Source organism: Rhodotorula graminis (genome assembly GCF_001329695.1).
Source record: "Rhodotorula graminis WP1 unplaced genomic scaffold RHOBAscaffold_11, whole genome shotgun sequence".
Lineage (NCBI taxonomy): Eukaryota > Fungi > Basidiomycota > Microbotryomycetes > Sporidiobolales > Sporidiobolaceae > Rhodotorula > Rhodotorula graminis.
The window spans coordinates 473,897-493,665 of NW_017264938.1; the positions used below are offsets into that span (position 1 = coordinate 473,897).

The following is a 19,769-nucleotide window of genomic DNA, read 5'->3' on the forward strand; positions in this document are numbered from 1 at the left end:
CGAACGAGCGTCAGAGAACAGAGGAAAAGCGAGAAAGAGAAAGAAAGAGAGAGAGCGCGAGACGCTGAAAGAGCATCCCGCCGTCGCTCGCAGCTTGAGCGGTCGCCTGCCCGCTCTCGGCTCGCGGTGCCTCTCCCCGACTCTTCTCCCTGGGCGCCATGACCAAGCGAGACGCGCGCGGAACGAACGAGATGCAGCACAGACCCTCACTCTAAACCTCGTCCTCAAAAACCGACGTCGCCACCATCCGCGAGTGCGTAAAGTACACGCCCGGACCAAAGTGCACCTTGTCCGTCATGTAGTCCTCGACCGACTCGGTCGTGTGCCAGAAATCGAGCACGTCGAGCGGCGCAAGGTTGGGCAACCTCGCCGCTGGCGGCACTGACTCGCCATCAGGCCAGGTCAGGCCTCGCGCCGCGAACGCGCGCAGGATGGCGAGGTTCTTGTCGTGGAAGTTGTCCGAGTGACAGATGCGGAGCATGCCGGCCGTGACCTCGGGCGTGTCCTGCGACTGCAAAAGGAGAGGAGGAGGAGGAGAAGGGGGGAAGGGGAACGTGCGTCGTCAGATGGCTGTCGTTACGGGACGCGCTGCGGCCGCTTCTGTTGGGAGAGAGAAGGACAGAGAGAACGAGAGCGCACCTTGAACTTGCGACACGACTTTGCCGTCGAGAGGCCGAAGGAAAGACGCTTCTGCGGGCTCAGGACGTTGGCGGCCTCGAGCGACGAGAGGCGCTCGGCCGCAGCGACGATCTGGTCGACGTACGGCTCGACGTCGTCGCGTGTGTGCCAGACAGCGTGCGAGCCGTACGAGAGGAAGACACGGTCGCCGCCTCGAAGCGCGAGGAGGTCGGGTCGGTCGGCGAGGATCGTCTGGATCGGCGACAAGGTGTGGCGAGGGTCCTCCTCGACAGGCGTGAAGAGGCCACCGAGCGTCGAGTTGGCCCAGTAGGCGTTGGCCTCGTCGTCGAAGTGGGCCGACAGGGGAGGTGCGTGCACGGGCGTGAACCATTCCCACGAAACGACGACGTCGTCCTGCGGGTCGCCGTCGGCGAGCCCAACTCGACAGAACCGCCGAGTCGCACGCGGGTTACGCTGTCGGGCGCTCGGCGAGTCGTACACGGCGCCGCACGCCGACCGGAGCGTGTACTCAACCCCTTTGCGGATCGACCAGAACCCGTGTTTGACGGGTCGACGAGCGGGAACGACTCGTACAGGTACCGCGTGTTCGAGTCGCCGACGAATCGCAGCCACCGTACGCCGGCGTCGACGGCGCGAGCGAACGCCTCGGCGGGCGTCGGGAGGGGCTCGAGCGCGCAGACGTGCTGTTTCTCGTAGTCGCCTCGGGGCGTCGCCGGGACTGGCGCCTCGGCCCACGAGCCGCGCATGTCGAACAAATCACCATAGCGACAAGGCCGCTTCGACGGCGAGGACGACAGGGCCGGCAGGCTCGCTGTCCAGCTCGGCCGGACGACGACGGTCGCGTTGCCGCCTGCGACGACGCGGTCGATGTAGCGCGCGCCCGTCATTCGCACGACCGACATCTCGCAGAAGAAGTGCGGGTCGTTGAAGAGGCGCAGGAACGCCTCGATGCGGTACTTGCCCGGCTCGTCGAGCTGGACGGCAAAGACGAGCGACTGGCCCGGGGCGTCGACGAGTTGCGCACGCTGGAGGCGCGAACCCGAGACGACGACCGAGAAGACGGAAGATCGGAGCAGGCACTCGGGTTGAACCTCGGCTGTGGCGACGACCTCGAGGTAGAGCGGCGCGCCGGCCGTGACCGACTCGCGGACGGGCAGGAGGCGAAAGAGCTCGTGAGGCTCTGTGTCGAGGTCGGCGCCGCTCAGGGTACATGCTGGACCGTCTTGATCCTTGCACGTCGCGTTTGCGCCATCGACGAGGTACTGGTGGACCGAGGCGAGCGCGGAGGGAGGTTGGTGCTCGTGGCGGACGCCGTACAGCACGGCCAGGGTGACGAGGGCGACAGCGAGGAGGGCCAATCGAATGTAGCTCGTCTTGCGCAAGCTTCGAGGAGGGAGCGACGTAGGTAGGCCGCCGAGAAGGGGCTGTAATCCGACGCCAAGAGAGGGTGAGTGAGCGCCGAGCGCGAGAGGACGGTGCGCGCTCCTGCCGCCAGACCTGCAGAGTGAACGCGCACGCACCAAGCTTGATGCCATGGCTGTATCGACACGTTGGCCGCACAGCGAGCGTGGTCCTTACGCGCGAGCAAGGTGGCTCGCTGCGGCGGACGCAAAGGCGCGACGACGGACCCGCCGAGCGGACCGAGCGGGCTCCAGCTTGCGCCGCGCGGGCACAGGGAAGCGCAGCATTGCCCACAGCGCGGCGAGCTCGAGTCTGACGAGCCCTCGAAACCGAGAGTGGGAAGGCGCGCAAGCAGAGCCAGCTTGGTGAGGGCGGGCAGAGGGGCCCGAACGCCCGGGCTTGGCGCGACGTCGACTGCGCTTTATCGAGGACTGCTTGCTCGAACACTCGTCGACGCCGGTCCGGGGACATGTCGGTCTGACGGGATCTGCCTGCAGAAGCGGTGAGGCGGTGCGCGCAGGGGTTCTCAAGCCAAGCTTCCCGAGCGAAACCGACCCGTCGACTTTCGGCAAGTGCGAGAGCGAGAGTTCGAGCGAGGGCGGGATGCACTTATCTCTTCTTGCCGCTCGCAGAAGGGATGCAGAGCGCATCCGAGCAGTGGACCCTCACAGAGAGACGGAGCGAGAGAGTGCTCAACGCGAACGAGAGAGTGAGAGGTGCTCGTCGCTCAAGAGCGGCGATGCCGACGAGGCTGCGGCGCACGGACCGTCTCTCCCGGCACACTCTCGCGCGCGCGAGGGAAGAACGAAAGAGGAAGACGAGATGCACTGCAGGCCAGCTGCCGCTACACCTCGTCGGCGAACCAAGACGTCGCGACTGCCCTCGAGTGGACAAAGTACACGCCCGGCCCAAAGTGCACCTTGTCCGTCATGTAGTCCTCGATGGCCTCGGTCGTGTGCCAAAAGTCGAGCACGTCGAGCGGAACGCGGTTCGTCGTCGTCGACGACGACGAGGCGGCGGGGAGCGACTCGCCGTTCGGGCCCGACAGGCGCCGTGCGGCAAACTCGCGCAGGATGGCGAGGTTCTTGTCGCGGAAGTTGTCCGAGTGACAGGTGCGCAGCATGGCCGGCGTGATCTCGGTCGCGTTCTGCGAGGGGAGGAGGGGGAGGAGGGAAGGAGGGCCGACGGAGGGTAGGACGCGAGGGTTAGTCAAGGGCGTGCAGGACGAGGAAAGTGAACGAGCGACGCACGCTGAACTTGCGACACGACTTGGTCGTCGACAGGGCGAACGAGAGCCGCTTCTGCGGGCTCTCCGGGTCGTCGCTCTCGAGCTCGGCGAGGCGCTCGGCCGCGCTCTCGACCTCGTCGACGTACCGCCCGACGTCGTCGCGCGTGTGCATCATGGCGTGCGAGCCGTACGACAGAAAGACGCGGTCGCCGCCGCGCAGCGCGAGGAGGTCGGGCCGGTCGGCGAGGACCGACTCGATCGTGGCGGCGCTGTTGCGCGGGTCGAGCTCGGGCGCGCCGAGGACACTGCCGAGCGTCGAGTCGGTCCACAGGGGGCTCTTGGTGTCGACGCCGTCGCCGTCGTCGCCGTCGGCAAAGTAGGCGGCAAGCGGCGGGTCGTGGATCGGGGTGAACCACTCCCACGAGACGACGAGGTCGTCCTGCACGTCGCCGTCGACGAGCCCGACGCGGCAGAACTTGCGTGTAGGTCGCGCGTTGCGCTGTTGCCGGCTCGGCGGGTCGTACGCCTCGCCGCACGTCGCGCGCAGGTCGTACGGCGGGTCGGCGCGGTAGTTGCGCAGGGCCGACGACGCCGGGTCGACGAGCGGGAACGAGTCGTACAGGTTGCGCGTGTTCGAGTCGCCGAGGAAGCGCAGCCACCGGATGCCGTGCGCTCGCGCCTGCGCGAACGCCTCGGCGGGCGTCGGGAGCGCCTCGAGGGCGCAGTCGCGGGCCTTCTCGAAGACGCCCTCTATCGACGCCGGGACGGGCGGCTCGAGCCACGCGCCGCGCATGTCGTACAGCTCGCCATACCGGCACTGGCGCTCTGGCGCCGACGGCGCGGCGCCGGTCGAGGTCGGGAGGACGACGATGGTCGTGTTGCCGCCGGCGACGATCTGGTCGACGTACCGGCCCTCGCCGCGCGCCGCCGACGCGTCGCAGATCGCGAGCGGGTAGTTGAAGAGGCGCAGGTACGCCTCGATGCGGTACTCGCCCGGCTCGTCCATCGTGACGGTCGACAGGAGCGACAGGGCGGACCCGCCGCCGTTGGTCGCGTGTGCGCGCTGGATGCGCGGGCCCGAGACGCCGATCGCAAAGATGGACGAGCGTAGGAGGCACTCGGCGCTCGCGTTGGACGTCGCGACGATCTCGAGCAGGAGCGGCGTGCCCGCCTCGACCGATGCGGCGACGGGCGCGAGGCGGAACAGGTCCTGCGGGGCCTGGGCGAGGTCGATGGCGCTCAGGTCGCACGCGGCGACGTCCTGGTGCGCACAGGCTAGCGCGGCGCTGTCGACCGGGTAGCCCTGGACGGGCGCGCGCTCGACATCGGGCTGATAACGTCGGTGCGCGGCGAAGAGGCCGACCAAGGTGAGGGCGACGCCGACGGCGGCAAAGATGCGGCGTGCCTTTGGGGTCGATGCTCGAGGAGCAAGAGGGATGCCGTGCGCGCTAGTCGGGAGAGGCTGCGGGGGCACAGCGAGAGTGAGTTGGTCGTGGACGTCGACCGCCGCCAGCCAGCACAGCCACCGTGACTGAGAAACGAGGGGGACGCACCGTGTAGCTGGACGCCATCGAGACGCGCTGTGCTTGCGCTGGACGAGAGCTGCTGCAGGCGGTGCTGGGCGAGGGACGGGGGAGGTGGTGGAGCGCGACGGCGAGGGAGCTGGCTTCTCGAGCAGCTTCTCGCGCGTGTGCGCCTGGCGGCGATGGCGGTCGCGGTTGGGATTTCCGTGCACGCGTGGGAACCGCATGCTGCCCGCAGCCGCAGCCGCGGAGCGCGCTAAACAGGGCGACCGCGGGGAAGCTCAGAGGGCAAGCGACGTGCGCGAGGTTCCGAAAGCCTCTCGTCACGCCAGGTTTCGCACTTTCGCAAGGCATTCGAGGTTGCTCGCGAGCTGCAGCTTTCGAGGCTTCGAGTGCACCCACAGGCTGGTGCACGCTGTGTAGCGCCGACCGTCGAGCGTCGAGTGGTGAGCGATCGCCGCCGCGACGCGGGCCGACCGGCCGGCGGCCGACTTCATCGCGTCCAGCCTAGTCTCCACCACGCCTGCTCGCCCCGATGAGCTCTGCGCGCCGGGTGCGCAACCGCGCAAAGGCCCTCGTGCTCGGCGTCGTCGTCCTGTGCTGCTGCGCCGTCTCGCTGCCGCGCCTCCTCGGCTCGCGCTCGTCGTCGGCCGTCGACCTGCGCGCGTCCATCGTCCTCACGGCGTACGAGACGACGGGCTTGCGGCCCGACTGGCTGCGCGAGATCTGCGAGCGCTACTCGTCGCCGGACTACGCCGCCCTCGTGCGCGACGTCGTCCTCGTGTGGAACAACCCGGCCGCGCAGCTTCCTCCCGGGATTCCGTCGACGGTCAAGGTGATTCGCTCGAGGGAGAACAGCCTCAACAACCGGTGCGTCCCGCTCTCTCTTCTGTGCTTCGCTCCCCTCGAACGAACCGCTGACAAGCTCGACCTCGGCAGGTGGCTCGCGGCGCAGCACGTCGACAACCCGGTCGTCCTCGCGCACGACAACGACCTCGTCCTGAGCCAAGTGCGCCTCCTCTCTCTCGAGAATCCAGCTCTCTGCGCGCAAAGCACTGACAGGTCCCCTCGTCGCAGGCCGGCATCCGGTGCATGCTCAACGTCTGGCGCGACCACCCGGACCGCCTCATCGGCCCGTACGCCCGTCAGCGAGTCGATCTCGACTACATCCTCGACGACCTCGTGTCGCGACCTGCGCCGTACCACTTTGTCCTGCCTCGGGCCCTCGTCGGCGCGTCGTCGGCCATGGCCGAGTACGGCGCTCCCGAGCTTTCCGACCTGCGCGACTACGTCGACACCCAGGCCGTTGCGTCCTCTCCCTCTCGCTCCGCGTCCTGTCCGGACTGACGTTTCCTATCGCTGCAGGCCCACTGCGACGACCTGCTCCTCAACCTTGTCGTCGCCGACCGGACACAGCTCCCGCCGCTGCGTGTCGCCCTTCCGCCGTCGAGCGTCAACGACTACGCCACCGTCTGCAGGTGCGCCCCCTCTCTCCTTCCCTCTCCCTCACTCTCACGACGTCGACTGACTCGCTCGGCCTCTCGCCCCGCAGCCCGCTCGACCGCACGCTCTCGTCGGGCCTCGCCGACCAGGGCTCGCGCGCGCAGCTGCGCACGGCGTGCATGCAGCACTTCCTGTCGGGCCCGCACTTTTCGCCCGACGTCTCGAGTCCGTCCAACGCCAAGATTGCCGTCTGTGCGTCGCGCACCTGTCCCCCTCTCTCTCGGTCGGCGGCGACAGGGGCTCACCTCGTGATGTCGACCTTGCAGGCAGCGACGACGGCGCGTCGTACAGCATGTCGAGGCACGTCAGCCTGCGACGGTGGCGCGAGATGGAGAATGGCACGGCGGCGGCGCTCTGTCCCGAGCTCGCGTGCGTCCCCCGTCTCTCGAACCTCCTCTCGCGAGCGAGCGAGCCCAGTCCCTGAATGAGCTTCTTTCCGGGCCCGCAGCGCGCAGCACCTCCCGCCACCGCAAGCTGTACCCGCCATCAGCTTGCGCGCCGAGCTCGAGGAGTACTGCCCGGCGGTCGACCGCGCCCGCATCGAGTGGATCGATGCGCTCGTCGACCTCAACGTGTGCGGCGCGGCCAAGGACGACGCGCGGGATCCGGGGCTCGTGCCCTCGGCGCAGCACCAGTGTGGTGCATGGTCCGTCCTGCCCGTTCACCGCCTCCTCGAGCTCGACTCGCCCCGGCGTACCCGATACGGCGTGACCTGACCTCTTCCTTCCTCCCTTCCTGCCCCTTCCCTCCTTCTCTCTCTCTCGTTTTGTTGCGCAGGTGCGTCTGGGACCTCCGACAGCCGACTCGAGCCGGGTGGCGGCTGCACGCGGGCGACTGCTGGGAGCGGTTCGAGGAGGGGCACGCCGAGTGGTGCGACGAGTGGTTCTGGCAGCGGCCGCGGTTCGACCTCGACGACTCGGAGGACTCGTAGCGAACTTGTGCAACTAGACTGTAGCTCCCTCTCTCTCTTCTCTCTTGGAGTTCTCGAGAGAGGGGGTTGGTCGGCGCGAGCGAGAGAGCGACCCGTTTGCGAAGGTCGACGCACGAGCCTCTCGACGACGACGATCGCAAGGAGTTGACCCGACTAGCTCAGTCAGACGAGTCACTCTCGGCTGCAAATTTCCTCGCGCTCTCCGTCTCTCGACACGTGCGCGCTCGAAAGAAGGAGGAAGGAGAGAGAAGAACGAGCGCTGCATGCGATAAAAAATCCTGTACAACCGGGACCGCCCGACACATTCTAGGCAAACCCAACCTGCGAGTCGACGAGGAGCGAGCGTGAGTGAGGCCTCGGGGAGGTGCGAGGCGAGATAGAAAGGAGGAAGAGGACGGACCGATCAAGCCACTGCATCTTTGCTCCCGTGCCACGTCTTCCACCCCTTGTCGCACCCTTGCGGACCCTTCATCATGAGCGCCCTGCGCGAGGAAGACGAGGGTCAGTCGAGGTCACAGAGAGGGAGAGAGGGAGAGAGAAGAGAGAAGAGAGAAGAGAGAAGAGGACGCACTTGCCGCCCGGCGTGTCGCAAAAGTCGGTGAGGACGGGGCTGTCGTCGAGGTCGACCTCGGGGCTCTGCAGGTCGGCGTACGCGGCGAGCATCTGGGCAAACTGCTCCATGGCGGCCTGCTTGCTGAGGTACGCCTCGGCGAACGCGATCGCGTTGCGCACGATGAACTTGGCGTGGCCGTCGTGCGCTCGGAGCCACTCGACCTTGGCCGGCAGGTCGGCGAGGTACTCGTCGACGGGGACGTAGTGCACCCACGGGCGCAGCGTCGGCTCAAAGTTGCCAAAGTACGGCGAGTCGACGAAGAACGGGACGCTGCCGCTCTGGAGGAGGCCGACGCGGCGCGACGACCCGAGGCCGCCGTCGACGTCGATGATGTATTTGTACCCGCTCTGCTCGACCATCGAGAGCGGCTCGGCCTCGGTGAGGTTCGACATGGTCTGGATGCGCGACGCCGACGGCAGCTCGAAGAACGAGCGGCCCTTGGCAAAGTCCTCGCTCGTGAGCGGGAGCATCTCCTTGGGCCGGAACTGGGTCAGGCCGGCGTCGATCAGGTGCGGGTACTTGTGGCTCAACTCGGCGAGGCGGATGCGGTTGTTGGTCTGCCAGTTGTCGACGCCGAACGAGAACGACGCCGAGCCGCGAAAGACGACCTTGTCGACCTTCTCGTCCCACGAGTGCAGCTCGGACCGGGGTGGCCACACGTAGTTGCCGTTCGAGCCGTACGCGGGAGGATCGGGGATGGGGACGTCGAGGTGCAGGGGCGACGAGCGCAGGCCGAACAGGAGGTACCCGGCGTCCTTGCTGAGCGTGTCCTTGGTGACCTGGGGCGAGTCGCCGACGCGGAAGACGGCGTCGAACCGGACAGGCTCTGTCGACGCGTAAGGACGGGTCAGCTCGAGAGCTCGTGCGACCGAAAGAGCCCGAGTAGGGAGAGAGGGGGGGGGAGGAGGAGGAGGAAGAGGAGGACGCACCGGGCCTGCCGTTGACGGTCCTCGTGAGCATGCCGGCGTCGGCCATCTCGCGGATCGTGTCCATGATCCAGTGCAGGCGCTGGATGCGGTACGTCTGGCCGAAGTGGACGAGCGGGCGGTACAGGATGTCGGTGCCGGTGAATCGAATGCGGTACGACCCGCCCTTGCCGAGCCACTCGAGCGCGCTCAACGACTGGGGCGTGACGGGCTTCTTGCAGAAGCTCGACTCGTCGTCGTCGGCGAGGCACCGCCACGGCGCAAACAGGCGGTCGACGTGCTGCCGATAGTGCTCGGCGGGCGGACGACGGTAGAACGACGAGGGGACGCTGATGTCGACCGTCTCGACGCCGCCGAGTCGGTCGGGGACGTGCACGTACGGCGTGCGCAACGCGAGGTGCGCAAACAGGAGGCCGCACGCGACGAGGACGCCGGCGATGAGGTACCGTTGCCGGCGGAGGTGACGGTGGACGAGCAGCTCGGACACGGGCCGGCTGCTGGACAGCTGCAGCATGGTCGAACGCGTGCGCGTGGGCGTGTGGGCCGGCCTGGCGATGCGCGGCGGCGGCGGCGGCGGCGGCGGCGGAGAGGTGAGCGAGAGGAGGTGGGACGACGGGCGGCGACGCGGTGCTTGTCGACGCCCGGCGGCTGTGAGCTCGCTCGAATTCGTCTGGAGCCATTTCGGCGCCGAGAAGCCGCCCCGCACCGTTCGGGGCAAAGCACGGTCAAACCTGGGGGCGCGTCGAGCGCCTCCCTGAATCGGGGCATCAATGTCAATCCGGCCCATCAATTGCGTTCCGTTCGGCCCGAGCCGCTCGAAAAGGCGACGCGACGCGAAGCCTTTCGCTTTCGGGCATTAACCCTCTCGCGAGCATCACACGTTCATGTGAAGAGGACCGTGCGCAGCGAGGAGGGCAGAGGGGAGTGCTCGTGCGCGCCGGGAGCAGCATCCGTAAGCGGCGATAGATAACGACGAGCAGCCAGCTTGCACGACGCGAAGTCAAACCTTCGAGCTGCTGCGGGTTGCAATTGCGATCGAGAGCCGCAGCCTCGCGCAGGGGAACGTGCGCCGGCTCGAGGAAGAGCTTCAGGCGAGCCTTCTGCCGACCGAAGCTGCGCGAAAGCTTCGACGACTGAGGCTCGTATGTACACTCGCGTTCGGCACGGCGAAAGCGAGAGCCAGGGTCACGAAGCCTGCGCGAATCGCCTTCTCGAGCGTGCACGGGCCTGCGGCACAGCTTGCCAGCTCCTCGCACAGGAGCGACGAGCGTGAGACTCAGTCGTCGTGCAGCGTCGTGCACCGTCTCAGCATGGCTCACCCTGCGAGTACTGCGCGAGCGCGCGAGAGAGCGACGGCGGCCAGATCTGCGAAGAGGAAAGGCTCGCCGCTGCAGCTGCTCACTCGACCTCGCTCGGGCACGAGCGACGCTACCGGTACAAGGGAGGGAAGGGCCGCAATAGCTTTACAACCGAGGAGGAGACAAGTCTAGTAAGGGAATCTATTAGGTTACTGCTTCTGCTTGCCCAGCGCCAGGGCCTTCTGCCGCTCTCCCTCCTGCGAGACGAGGCAAACGAGGGCAAGGTCAGTGACGTGCCCTCACGAGAGAGAGAGAGAGAGAGGCGGGACGCACCAGGATGTCGTCGAGGTCCTCCCAGGGCACCTTGCGGAACTTGTTCGAGACAAACTTGCGGACGTGCTCGGTCGACGACACGAGCGTGTCGCGCCCAAAGAGGTCGATGAGGTCGCCCGTGCACGTGTCGCGGCGCATCGTGAACGCGGCCGAGATCGAGATGCCCTGGGACGTGCCAAAGTCGAGCACCTCGTCGTCGTGGACGCACACGGGCGAGGCGCCCGTCATGCCCGACACCATCATGTTCATCGCGATGTCCTCGCAGTTCTTGCCGTAGTCGACGTAGCGGTGGACCTCGGGCGGCATGACGCACGTGTAGGCGTGCAGGCTGCGAGGAGCGAGGAAGGTCAGGTCTCGGCCGCACAGGCAGCGACGACGAGGGAGAAGGGAAAGGCGGGACGCACAAGTTGGCGTTGATCATCATTCCCTTTGTGAGGATGATGTCGTACTTGTGGTGCACGCCGGCCATCTCGTAAAAGATCGAGCCGTCCTCCTTGCGGCCGTGGATGCGAGGGAAGAAGCCCGCGATCGAGTCGGGCCGCGCCTGCCACACGCTGAACAGGAAGTCGATGCCGGCCGCCGGCGCAAAGATGTCGTCGTCGCAGATAAAGACGGCCTGCGTCTTGAGGCCCTTGATCGGGTTGAACCGGTTGTTGAGCGTGTCCGAGTCCATCTTGAGGATGGCGACCCGGCCGCCGGCGACGAGGTCCTTGATGTCCTTGGGGACGGGCACGCTTGCCGAGTGCCACGTGATGAAGACGGTGTGGACGCTGTCGGCACGAGAGAGAAAGGCAAGGGAAGGGTCAGGACCGGGATCTCCTCGAGGGAGGCGAGAGAGGGAGAGGAAGAGAGAGGGGCGAGGACGCACAGGTCCGACAAGAGGTAGTGCCCGATGAGCTTGGTGAGGTAACCGAGGCGCTCCGGGTTGTAGAACGAGATCGCGACCGAGTACTGGTCCTGGACGGGGAACTTGCCGTCCGTCTCGTACTTGGGGTTGTACTTGGAGCAGATGTCGTATGCGCGGTGCGTGTTGGGCCACTCGTACGCGGCGAGCTCGGCCTTGATCGGGACGTCGTGACGAGGGACGGCGTACTGGTCGCGCAGCTCGGGCTGCGACTGCGACACCTCGTACTCGAGCGTGCGCCACTTGGCAAACATGCGCGGGTGGTAGTTGACCTTCCAGTCGCGGTGGTAGAAGTGGTGGAACGACCAGCTGCAGAGGGGCGCGAACAAGGAGCGAGTGAGCTTCGTCGCCCGAGTCGAGGGAAGGGGAGACGAGGGACGCACGGCTTGGTCTCGGCGGTAAAGTGGTACACGAACGCGTTCTCGATGAGCTTCTTGCCGATGGCGAAGCCCTTGAGCTTGGCGGGCACGTTGTACGCCGGCCCGATGACGCCGAGGCCCGTCGTGGTGCGGTTCGAGAAGTACCAGTTGAGGAAGCCCTGGTCGCCGCGGTTGTACGACGGCGCCGTCAGGTACGTGTCCATCATGTCGTTGAAGGTCGCCTCGGACGGCTTGAAGACGAGAACTGCAGGACAGAGGGCGAGGTCAGCGACGTACGCGGCTGCGAGAGGGAGGAAGATGCGGACGGACCGCCCGTGTTGTACACGTCGCCGATGTCCTTGACGCCGGCAAAGACTGTCTCGGTCGAGAACAGGTGGTCGATGTTCTGCAGGGCCGGGTGCGAGTGAGCTCTTGGCGACGCGAGCGAGGGAGAGTGAGAGAGGGGGCGCACCTTGACCACGGCCGTGTCGACGTCGAGGTAGATCATGCTCTTGAACTGGGTCTGGGCCCACAGGTGGAGCTTGCTGTACCGGCACTGCTTGTTGATGCCGAGCTCGAGCTTGACCTTGCCCTCGTACGGGTACGCGAGTTGGTCGACCGCGATCACGTCGTCGGCGAGGAGGCGCAGGTCCTGCCGTGCGGCCTCGGAGACATGCGGGAGGGCGAGGACGACGATCGGGTGAGGGGTGCCGGTCTGGCGCAACGAGTAGATGAGCACTTGCAGTGCAGGAAGCTGCAATCGCACGAGGCGAGGAAGGGGGAGGGTCAGCTCCGAGTCGTGGTCCAACGACGATGAGGGGGGCTCGCTCGCTCGAGGGAGAGAGAGAGGCGGGACGCACAAGCTCGTCGTCGCACAGGAGCGCTGCATAGCCACACTTGTCCGGGTTCTGCTCGCAGTACGGGTCGTACGAGAGCTGGTCGTCGTCCGAGCCGGTGCCGCCGCCGACGGCCGACGAGCTCGTGCCGAGCATGGCGAGCTGTGCCGGCTGCACCGAGTTGGACCGAGGGGCGAGGTGTCGCTGGAGCGACTGGTGGACATCGTGCCACGGAATGAAGGCGAGGGCGAGGGCGCCAACAACAAAGTAGACGATGCGCACTCGGCGCAGCTTCTGCTGGAGAGTCGACATGGGGCTGCGGCGTTGGTCACGAGAGGCCCGGGGCTGTCGACCAGAGAGGGAGCGAGATGCCGTGATGGTGGTGGTGGAACGAGGGGCGAAGGTGCGAGGCGGCGAAAGAGGAGGGGAAAGAGACGAGGGAGGAGGAGGACGAGCTACGAGGTGAGAAGGGCCGGAAGCCGCGACGCACGCGTACGGACGCCCGCAGACACGGGCGCGCTCCGTCCCTCGCTCGCGTGAACGAGCTTTCGTGCGCTTCCCCCGCTTCCCCGGCGATACCGCCGCGGAGAGTCTCACCGTCGAGCGGAGCTTGCGGTCGACCGAAGCCGCAGCGCTTTCCCCATCAGGGCACGCCTCGTACTCGCGCGTTCTTCTCGGCGAACTGTCGATCTTGGCCACGCAGTCCTCGCGCGGGACGGCGACGAGATCAGGGCTTGCATGTCGGACCGTCTCGCCTCCTGTCCTCCTCAGCTGCAGGTGATCTCGCCAGCTCGCGTGCGCTCTGCTCGCCCTCCCACGGTTCAGGGCTTGCTCGCTCTCGAAGGCGATCACTCGCTCGCGCTCACCGAATTTCCTCGAGAACACGCTCGGCGCTCGCGGTCGGGCCTCGCCCGGTCAGGGTCGAGCTTTCGGCCCCTGCCCGCTCGACGCTCGGGCCTGCACGACGCTGCTTCGTGGGCATCGCTCGCCGTCGTCCTTGGCGAGGGCAGAGAGGGGCGGCTGCTGCCGACGACGAGGCTCGTGCACGGCGCCGGCGAGCGCTGCGCCGCTGCTGCTTCGAGGGCCGGCGCGTGCACGGACCCTGCTTGTTGCCCTTGCGCTCTCGCCGTCGCCTCGACGGCTCGCTACACACGCTCGACGCTCTGACCTTGCGGGCAACGTCGGCAAGGCGCGCACGCGGCTTGTCCCCCTCCGCCGCGTCGTCCAGCAGTGAGCGTCAGACTCCGAGCGAGCTTCGCTTCGTCGCTCGACGCATTTCTCGGGCTCTCGCACCGACGCTCGCTTCCTTGCATACCTCGTCCCCCACGACGCAATGGACAGCCCGCTCGTTGAGAGAACTGAGTCCTGCTCGTCCCGAATGAACGACGCTCGCCGTGTTTCCAGGAGCATCTCGCTTTCCGTCCGCAACTCGCGCCTCCCGCCCTCGGCGTCGCAGGGCGCAAGGCGAGGCACGACGAGCCGTCGACGACGGGACGGACGTGCGGTTGCGCTAGGAGCGAGCGCAAGAGCGACGGCGGACAAGCGCAGAGGAGGGCGGACAGGACGACCGCTCGGACCCTCGCGTGCTCGCTGGCTCGTCGCGGCTGTCCGCCCGGCGACGCACGCAGCGCTAGCGTGCACCGCTGGCGACGCATGCTACCGCTGGTTCGGACGACGACCAGAGCTCTGGTCGTCCGAGCGAGCGGCACAGCGGAAATCCGTCTGCGCGAGCGACGACTTGGAGCGACGCCTCGGAGCGGCGGAGGACGACCGTGGGGCTAACGCGCGAAGCGGGGGCGCAGCTTCGTGCTTTCCTGGGAGAACGCTCACGCGTGCTCGTGCAGGATCGCCTTCCCTGCTTCGCCGAAGCAGCGTGCTGGCCCGCTCGACCCTCGCGCGGGTCGACGTTCGGTTCCGGCGGACAACGAGGGCAGGAGCGAGCGAGAACGGGTCGCCAAGGACGATCGAGCGACGGTAAAGACGGGGACGGGAAAACCGACCCACGCGAGCGTGTCAGGCCGAGATTTCGAAAACGGCGAGGCGAGCGAGCCGCGCCCACCGGAAGTCCGGGTCGACCCACAGTGCGAGTGTGCGACTCGCACCTCCTCGAAGAGGTCCATGGTCCACGCTCTGCTCTCGTACTGTCGCTCGCCCGGTCCACCAACTGCTCAAGCCATCGCAAGCCGGTCCCGCGTCGGCCTCAGCTTCATCTCCACCTCGTCGACCCGTCGACCTTCTGTCGCCTCTCGACCCGTCCGAGTCCCGTTCGCGCCTGCAAGCATCCCCTGAGCACACCCCGAGTCCGTCCACCTCTCCCTGTCCCCTCGCGCGCCCCCCACAGCCCGCTGACGAGGCCGTCCTCCCCCGCAGCCGACCCTCGTCGCCTCGCCCACCTGCCGCACAAGATGGCGTCCAGCACCAGCACGACCTCGCCTGCGACCCCGACCCACGAGTCGTCGGTGCCCCTCCTGTCCGCGCACTCGACCGAGCACTCGACCGCCTCGACCTCGACAGCCAAGGCCCCGGTCACCGGCTCGTACTTCCCGCCCGTCCACACCATGGTGACGCCCGACGCGCGGCACACTCGACCGTCGGGCCTGTACATGCCCGTCGACCAGTCGGCCGGCCCCTCGTCGCCCACCCTGTCCTCGTCCTCGTCGTCGCCCTTGTCGTCCGGCGCCGACTCGCCCGTCTGGCCGTTCGGAGCCCACGGCGCACGTGGCGGGTCGCGCTCGCCCGGAACCCCGACCACGCCCCTCAGCCCGTCCGAGATCAACCCGGCGTATGGCGGCAGCCCGACCATCGCGTCCCAGTTCCGCCTGCCGCCGTTCGTCGACGCGACCAAGCCGCAGCTCCTGCACTCGTCGATCGACGTCGCGAGCGACGACTCGCGCGCACCGCCGGCGTACTCGGCCGGCGGCGACCGTCACCACGTCGGCCCGCGAGGACGCGGCCACCCGCACCCGAAGCACGCCCTCATGCTCCTGTCGCGCCCGCTCGAGGCGCCGCCGACCCTCGCCCAGCGCCTCGACTCGCCGCACGCGTGGCTCGCGCTGTACTTTGCGTTCAACCTCGGCCTCACCCTCTTCAACAAGCTCGTCCTGCAAGGGTTCCCGTTCCCGTGGACGTTGACGGCGATCCAGATGCTCGCCGGCACCATCGGGACCCAGGTCCTCCTGAGCCGCGGCGTGTTCACCCAGGCGCGCCTCACGAGCCGCGAGAACGTCATCATGTTCGCCTTTAGCGGCCTGTACACGATCAACATCGCCGTCAGCAACCTCAGCCTGCACCTCGTCTCGGTCCCCGTGCGCCCACCTCTCTCCCTCTCTCTCTCTCTCTCCCACGTCCGCGCAATCACTGACCCACTCTCACACAGTTCCACCAGGTCGTGCGCGCCATGACGCCCCTGTTCACCATCGCCATGACGGTCACGCTCTTCCGCCAGCGGTACTCGCGCCAGACGTACCTCGCGCTCGTGCCCGTCGTCGCCGGCGTCGCGTTCGCGACCTACGGCGACTACTCGTTCACGCCGTGGGGCTTCTTTCTCACCCTCCTCGGCACCTTCCTCGCCGCGGTCAAGGGCATCGTCACGAACCGGGTCCAGGTCGGGCGCCTCAAGCTCCACCCGCTCGACCTCCTCGTGCGCATGAGCCCGCTCGCCTTCATCCAGTGTGTCTTCTTTGGGTGGGCGAGCGGCGAGCTCGACCGCGTGAGCGAGTACGCGACGACCGAGATGACGCAGAGCAAGGCGCTCGCGCTCGCGCTCAACGGCGCCATCGCCTTTGGACTTAACGTCGTGTCGTTCACGGCCAACAAGCGCTCCGGCCCGCTCACCATGACCGTTGCAGATGAGTCCTCTCTCTCCCTCTCGCGGCCTGAACGAGCACAGCCTGACATGCCCCTCGCTCCTCCACCCAACGTCAAGCAGGTCCTCACGATCGTCCTCGCCGTCCTCATCTTCAAGGTCGTCCTCAACCCGACCAACCTCGTCGGCATCTCGCTCACGCTCGCCGGTGGCGCCTGTGCGTCCCCCCTTCTCTCTCTCTCTACCCCCTCCTCTCTCTCCTCTCTCTCCTCTCTCGCGGTTTCGGAGCGACGAGCTGACCCCATGTCTCGGACAGGGTACGCCAAGGTCGAGCTGCAGGAGAAGGCGGCGCGCTCGGCGGCGGCGGCAGAGGCGGCGCTCGCGCTCGCCGGCGACGAGAAGTGCTGAGGCGCTCCTCCTTCGCCGGCGGTGTCGGCTGTCGTCGCGCTCGAGCGGGCCGAGGACACTGTATTTCTCTGGCTGTACTGCTTTGTTCTAGATTGATCTGCATCGGCTGGGGGCGTTTTGCGACCAAGTCCTGGCGTCGAGCGAGAGCGAGAGTGCGAAACGAGCTGGGAGAGGACCGAGCGCGCCGGCCTCGCGAGCCCCTCGTCGCCTCGTGCGGCGGTAACTGCAGCAGCCCGTGCTCTGCACGGCTGAGACGCACGCAGGTGACGTGGCACGGCGAGCGGCAACCTCGAGAGAAGGAGAGAGCGAGCGAGCCGACCCGACTTGGACCTTCTCAAACCGAGAGCCGGGCGCCTATCTGCCTCGCGCTCTCCCAGGTCTCTCTACCAGACTCACATGCGCCTCGGACCAACGAGTACATTCGCCCCAGCTCACCCCGCCCTGCTGCACCTCGCTCATCGCGCCGCACCGCGCCGCGCTCAGCCCGCCCCACCTCCTCTCGCCGCTCGCCCTCGATCCTCCCCGCCCTCGCCCTCGCCCTCGCCCTCGCCCGGCGCCGCCCCCGCAACGAGCTCGTACCCCTCGCCCGGCGGCCCACCTCGGGCGGGCCGCCGCGGGCGCTTGCGCGTCAGGACGAGCCACACGGCGCACCCGAGCGCGAGCGCGGCAGCTGCCGCTGCGCCGAGGGCCCTTGCCGCGCACGCGACGCACACGGCGTCGTCAAGGTGCCCGACGACGGCGGTGGTGGTGCCGAGGTCGGACGACGAGGGCGGCGAGGCGGCGAGGGGCGACGGGCAGAGGGCCGTGAGGAGGACGTCGGCTTGCTCCTCGGCGAGGGCGAGGTCGTAGTGGAGGCCGTCGGGCGTGTTGGCCGACAGGTTGGCGATCATGGCGTTGAAGACGGAGCCTGGGGTGGCGGGGCTTCGAGAGTCAGGTGCTGCCGCGAGGGAGAAAGAGAGAGGGAGAGGGGGAGCGCGCAGGACGCACCGACGATGACGCGCGTGCGAGCCCTCGCGCCCTCGTTTGCCTTCCACCTCACCACCTCCTCCCTGAGCCACTCGTTGGCGCGATCGACCTCGTGCGCCGGGTGCCACCCGCCCTTGTCCTTGCTCTGCACGGGCCGCTCGACCTCGGCGAGGACAAGCGCGGTGCGGGCGAGGCGCAGGCGCACGGCGAGCGCGAGGACGGCGCGCACGTCGCGCTCGTACGCGGGGAGGAGCGCGTGAGGGTACATGCCTGGGCGCGGGTCGATGTACCACAGGCCGAGGGAGAAGAGGAGGAGGGCTGGGGGGCGAGAGCGGGAGAGGGGAGAGGGAGAGGGAGAGGAAGAGGGAGAGGCGGGGGCGGGGGCGGGAGAGAGGAGCGGCACGAGGCGGCCGGTCGAGAGGAAGGGGCGGAAGGACGAGTACGAGTTGGAGCCGAGGACGGGGTCCCACCGGAACTCGAACGTCGCGTTGCGGTCGCCGCCTTTGTCGTTTGGCGGCGCAAAGGAGAGGACGCGGTTGGCGTGCTTGTCGGTGACGGCTGTCGGCTCGAGCTTGTTGATGAGGCTGCGGCGCGAGAGAGAGAGAGAGAGAGAGGATGAGCTCGTGGCTCGAGGAAAGGCGAGAGGAGGGGGGCGCACCCGTAGTAGAGGACGCGGGCGGTCGAGTCGCCCCAGATGGTGACAGTCTCGCCGGCGAGGCAGTCGAGGATGTCGTTGCGCGACAGGCGGACGAGCGGCGCGGCGGTCGAGGCGTTCGAGTCCGAGTCCGAGTCGACGAGCCAGCGGTGCTCGTTGCGGCGAAAGGTGGTCGACTCGTCGTCCGAGGGCATCCACGTTGAGGACGCATTGCGCGTGTCGACCCAGTGGCCGTGCGACGAGAAGAGGGCGGCGAGCGGGTCCGACTCGGTGCGGCGGCGGCGGGAGGTGGAGGTCGACGAGGACGAGGGGAGCGCGAGGGCCGACAGCGTGCAGGCCGCGGCACAGAGAGCTAGCACTAGACTGTGCATGGCTGCATGGCACTCGAGCACAGGTTCGAGCTGAACGACGACAAGAACACGAGCCTTCTGTCCTTCATCACCTCGCTGGTCCTTCCCACACTCGCCCGCTCGCCGTCACCGCGCAGGGCCTGCTCTTGCTGCGCCAGTAGGACTCTCTCGCGGTCCAGCTGCCGCCACAAGCTCGCGCGCACCCCCTCGTCGGCTGCCGTCGCCGCCGAGCCCCCACCTCCGCTCGGCCGAACCCTCCCTCGTCCAGGCTCGGACCCGGCCAGCACGCCCCGCCATGACGACCAAGCGACCCGCCCCCTCGTCCTTCGCCGCCTCGAACGCGCCCACCAAGCGCGCCGCCCCCTCGACCACCCTCACCTCCTTCTTCCCCTCGTCGACCGGTCCCGCGCGCCCTCCCCAACCCGTCGTCGCCTCGGACCCCATCACCGACCGCAGCTCGACGTTCGTCGCGCACGCCGCACCCTGCACCAACCACGTCCAGGCCGCGACCCTGCACGCCCACGTGCGCGCGCTGCGCACCCCGAGCCACCCGGTCGAGTGCTCGCACGAGGTGCTCGCGTGGCGGTGCTTGGGCCTCAGGCCGGGACGCACCGGGCTCGAGGGCGAGGACGACTGGAGGGTCGAGGGGGGCGCCGACGACGATGGCGAGAAGGGCGCGGGCGCGGTCGTGCGCGAGGTGCTCGACCGAGAGGGGGGAGTCGACGTCGCCATCGTCGTTTCGAGGCTGTACGGAGGTGCGCTCCTCCACTCTCTCTCTCTCTCTCTCTCGCCTCGATCACGTACAGTGACTAACATCCCTCTCTCCTTCCCCTGCGCCCCGTCGCCCCCTCGTCCTTTCCTCTCCCTCGCCCCTCCTCTCCTCGCCCCGCTCGTCCCGCCCGCCCCGCCCCGCCCCACCCAGGCATCATGCTCGGCCCCGCGCGCTTCACCCACATCCTCACCGTCGCCTCGCAGGCACTCGCCCGCCTCCTTGCACAACTGCGCCTCGCGGCCCTCGAGAAACAGCTGCGCGACCTCGATGCGCAGATCGCCTCCTTTTCGACCGCCTCCTCGTCCTCCTCCTTGCCCTC

General features: G+C 67.9%; 8 protein-coding genes across 8 annotated transcripts; 3 read left to right on the forward strand and 5 right to left on the reverse strand.

The window, feature by feature from the left end:
- Nucleotides 1-174: 174 nt before the first annotated feature.
- RHOBADRAFT_55102 (uncharacterized protein) lies at nucleotides 175-2,174 on the reverse strand (the record flags this gene model as incomplete). The annotated part of the gene is made up of 4 exons (XM_018417665.1): nucleotides 175-511; nucleotides 640-1,032; nucleotides 1,194-2,063; nucleotides 2,160-2,174. 4 exons carry the CDS (start codon nucleotides 2,172-2,174, stop codon nucleotides 212-214), a joined length of 1,578 nt encoding a protein of 525 aa, XP_018269393.1. The 3' UTR covers nucleotides 175-211.
- A 672-nt stretch (nucleotides 2,175-2,846) lies between these two features.
- Nucleotides 2,847-4,882, reverse strand: RHOBADRAFT_66790 (uncharacterized protein). The gene is made up of 3 exons (XM_018419081.1): nucleotides 4,822-4,882; nucleotides 3,291-4,730; nucleotides 2,847-3,187 (listed from the first exon to the last, which is right to left on the reverse strand). Exons 1-3 carry the CDS (start codon nucleotides 4,837-4,839, stop codon nucleotides 2,885-2,887), a joined length of 1,761 nt encoding a protein of 586 aa, XP_018269394.1. The 5' UTR covers nucleotides 4,840-4,882; the 3' UTR covers nucleotides 2,847-2,884.
- A 448-nt stretch (nucleotides 4,883-5,330) lies between these two features.
- Nucleotides 5,331-7,265, forward strand: RHOBADRAFT_66791 (glycosyltransferase family 64 protein). The gene is made up of 8 exons (XM_018419082.1): nucleotides 5,331-5,661; nucleotides 5,731-5,800; nucleotides 5,869-6,096; nucleotides 6,157-6,269; nucleotides 6,344-6,486; nucleotides 6,561-6,663; nucleotides 6,743-6,940; nucleotides 7,072-7,265. Exons 3-8 carry the CDS (start codon nucleotides 5,884-5,886, stop codon nucleotides 7,223-7,225), a joined length of 924 nt encoding a protein of 307 aa, XP_018269395.1. The 5' UTR covers nucleotides 5,331-5,661; nucleotides 5,731-5,800; nucleotides 5,869-5,883; the 3' UTR covers nucleotides 7,226-7,265.
- Nucleotides 7,266-7,452: 187 nt separating this feature from the next.
- RHOBADRAFT_55105 (glycosyltransferase family 90 protein) lies at nucleotides 7,453-9,329 on the reverse strand. Its single transcript, XM_018417666.1, has 4 exons — nucleotides 8,768-9,329; nucleotides 7,797-8,664; nucleotides 7,626-7,707; nucleotides 7,453-7,546 (listed from the first exon to the last, which is right to left on the reverse strand). Exons 1-3 carry the CDS (start codon nucleotides 9,276-9,278, stop codon nucleotides 7,629-7,631), a joined length of 1,458 nt encoding a protein of 485 aa, XP_018269396.1. The 5' UTR covers nucleotides 9,279-9,329; the 3' UTR covers nucleotides 7,453-7,546; nucleotides 7,626-7,628.
- Nucleotides 9,330-10,204: 875 nt separating this feature from the next.
- On the reverse strand, nucleotides 10,205-12,653 carry RHOBADRAFT_65440 (glycosyltransferase family 64 protein; the record flags this gene model as incomplete). Its single annotated transcript, XM_018418708.1, has 8 exons — nucleotides 10,205-10,319; nucleotides 10,396-10,723; nucleotides 10,800-11,165; nucleotides 11,264-11,608; nucleotides 11,683-11,923; nucleotides 11,989-12,064; nucleotides 12,131-12,412; nucleotides 12,519-12,653. The coding sequence occupies 8 exons, from the start codon at nucleotides 12,648-12,650 to the stop codon at nucleotides 10,272-10,274; spliced, it is 1,818 nt and encodes a 605-aa protein (XP_018269397.1). The 3' UTR covers nucleotides 10,205-10,271.
- A 2,819-nt stretch (nucleotides 12,654-15,472) lies between these two features.
- On the forward strand, nucleotides 15,473-16,707 carry RHOBADRAFT_38525 (uncharacterized protein; the record flags this gene model as incomplete). Its single annotated transcript, XM_018413534.1, has 3 exons — nucleotides 15,473-15,799; nucleotides 15,871-16,516; nucleotides 16,616-16,707. 3 exons carry the CDS (start codon nucleotides 15,473-15,475, stop codon nucleotides 16,705-16,707), a joined length of 1,065 nt encoding a protein of 354 aa, XP_018269398.1.
- Nucleotides 16,708-17,186: 479 nt separating this feature from the next.
- RHOBADRAFT_55107 (uncharacterized protein) lies at nucleotides 17,187-18,699 on the reverse strand (the record flags this gene model as incomplete). Its single annotated transcript, XM_018417667.1, has 4 exons — nucleotides 17,187-17,614; nucleotides 17,695-17,908; nucleotides 18,077-18,257; nucleotides 18,332-18,699. The coding sequence occupies 4 exons, from the start codon at nucleotides 18,697-18,699 to the stop codon at nucleotides 17,187-17,189; spliced, it is 1,191 nt and encodes a 396-aa protein (XP_018269399.1).
- A 274-nt stretch (nucleotides 18,700-18,973) lies between these two features.
- RHOBADRAFT_45925 (uncharacterized protein) lies at nucleotides 18,974-19,751 on the forward strand (the record flags this gene model as incomplete). Its single annotated transcript, XM_018414687.1, has 2 exons — nucleotides 18,974-19,433; nucleotides 19,601-19,751. Coding segments are annotated over 2 exons (611 nt in total), but the record flags the coding sequence as incomplete, so codon positions are not given.
- Nucleotides 19,752-19,769: the final 18 nt, after the last annotated feature.

Coding starts and splice junctions, on each gene's coding strand:
- RHOBADRAFT_66790 (XM_018419081.1), bottom strand. Junction 3,188..3,290: donor AGTCGTGTCGCAAGTTCAGC/GTGCGTCGCTCG, acceptor CTCCCCTCGCAG/AACGCGACCGAGATCACGCC.
- RHOBADRAFT_66791 (XM_018419082.1), top strand. CDS start 5,884: ATGCTCAACGTCTGGCGCGACCACCCGGACCGCCTCATCGGCCCGTAC. Junction 6,487..6,560: donor CAACGCCAAGATTGCCGTCT/GTGCGTCGCGCA, acceptor TCGACCTTGCAG/GCAGCGACGACGGCGCGTCG. Junction 6,664..6,742: donor GCGCTCTGTCCCGAGCTCGC/GTGCGTCCCCCG, acceptor CCGGGCCCGCAG/CGCGCAGCACCTCCCGCCAC.
- RHOBADRAFT_55105 (XM_018417666.1), bottom strand. CDS start 9,278: ATGCTGCAGCTGTCCAGCAGCCGGCCCGTGTCCGAGCTGCTCGTCCAC. Junction 8,665..8,767: donor GACCGTCAACGGCAGGCCCG/GTGCGTCCTCCT, acceptor ACGCGTCGACAG/AGCCTGTCCGGTTCGACGCC. Junction 7,708..7,796: donor TGCGACACGCCGGGCGGCAA/GTGCGTCCTCTT, acceptor TTCCTCGCGCAG/GGCGCTCATGATGAAGGGTC.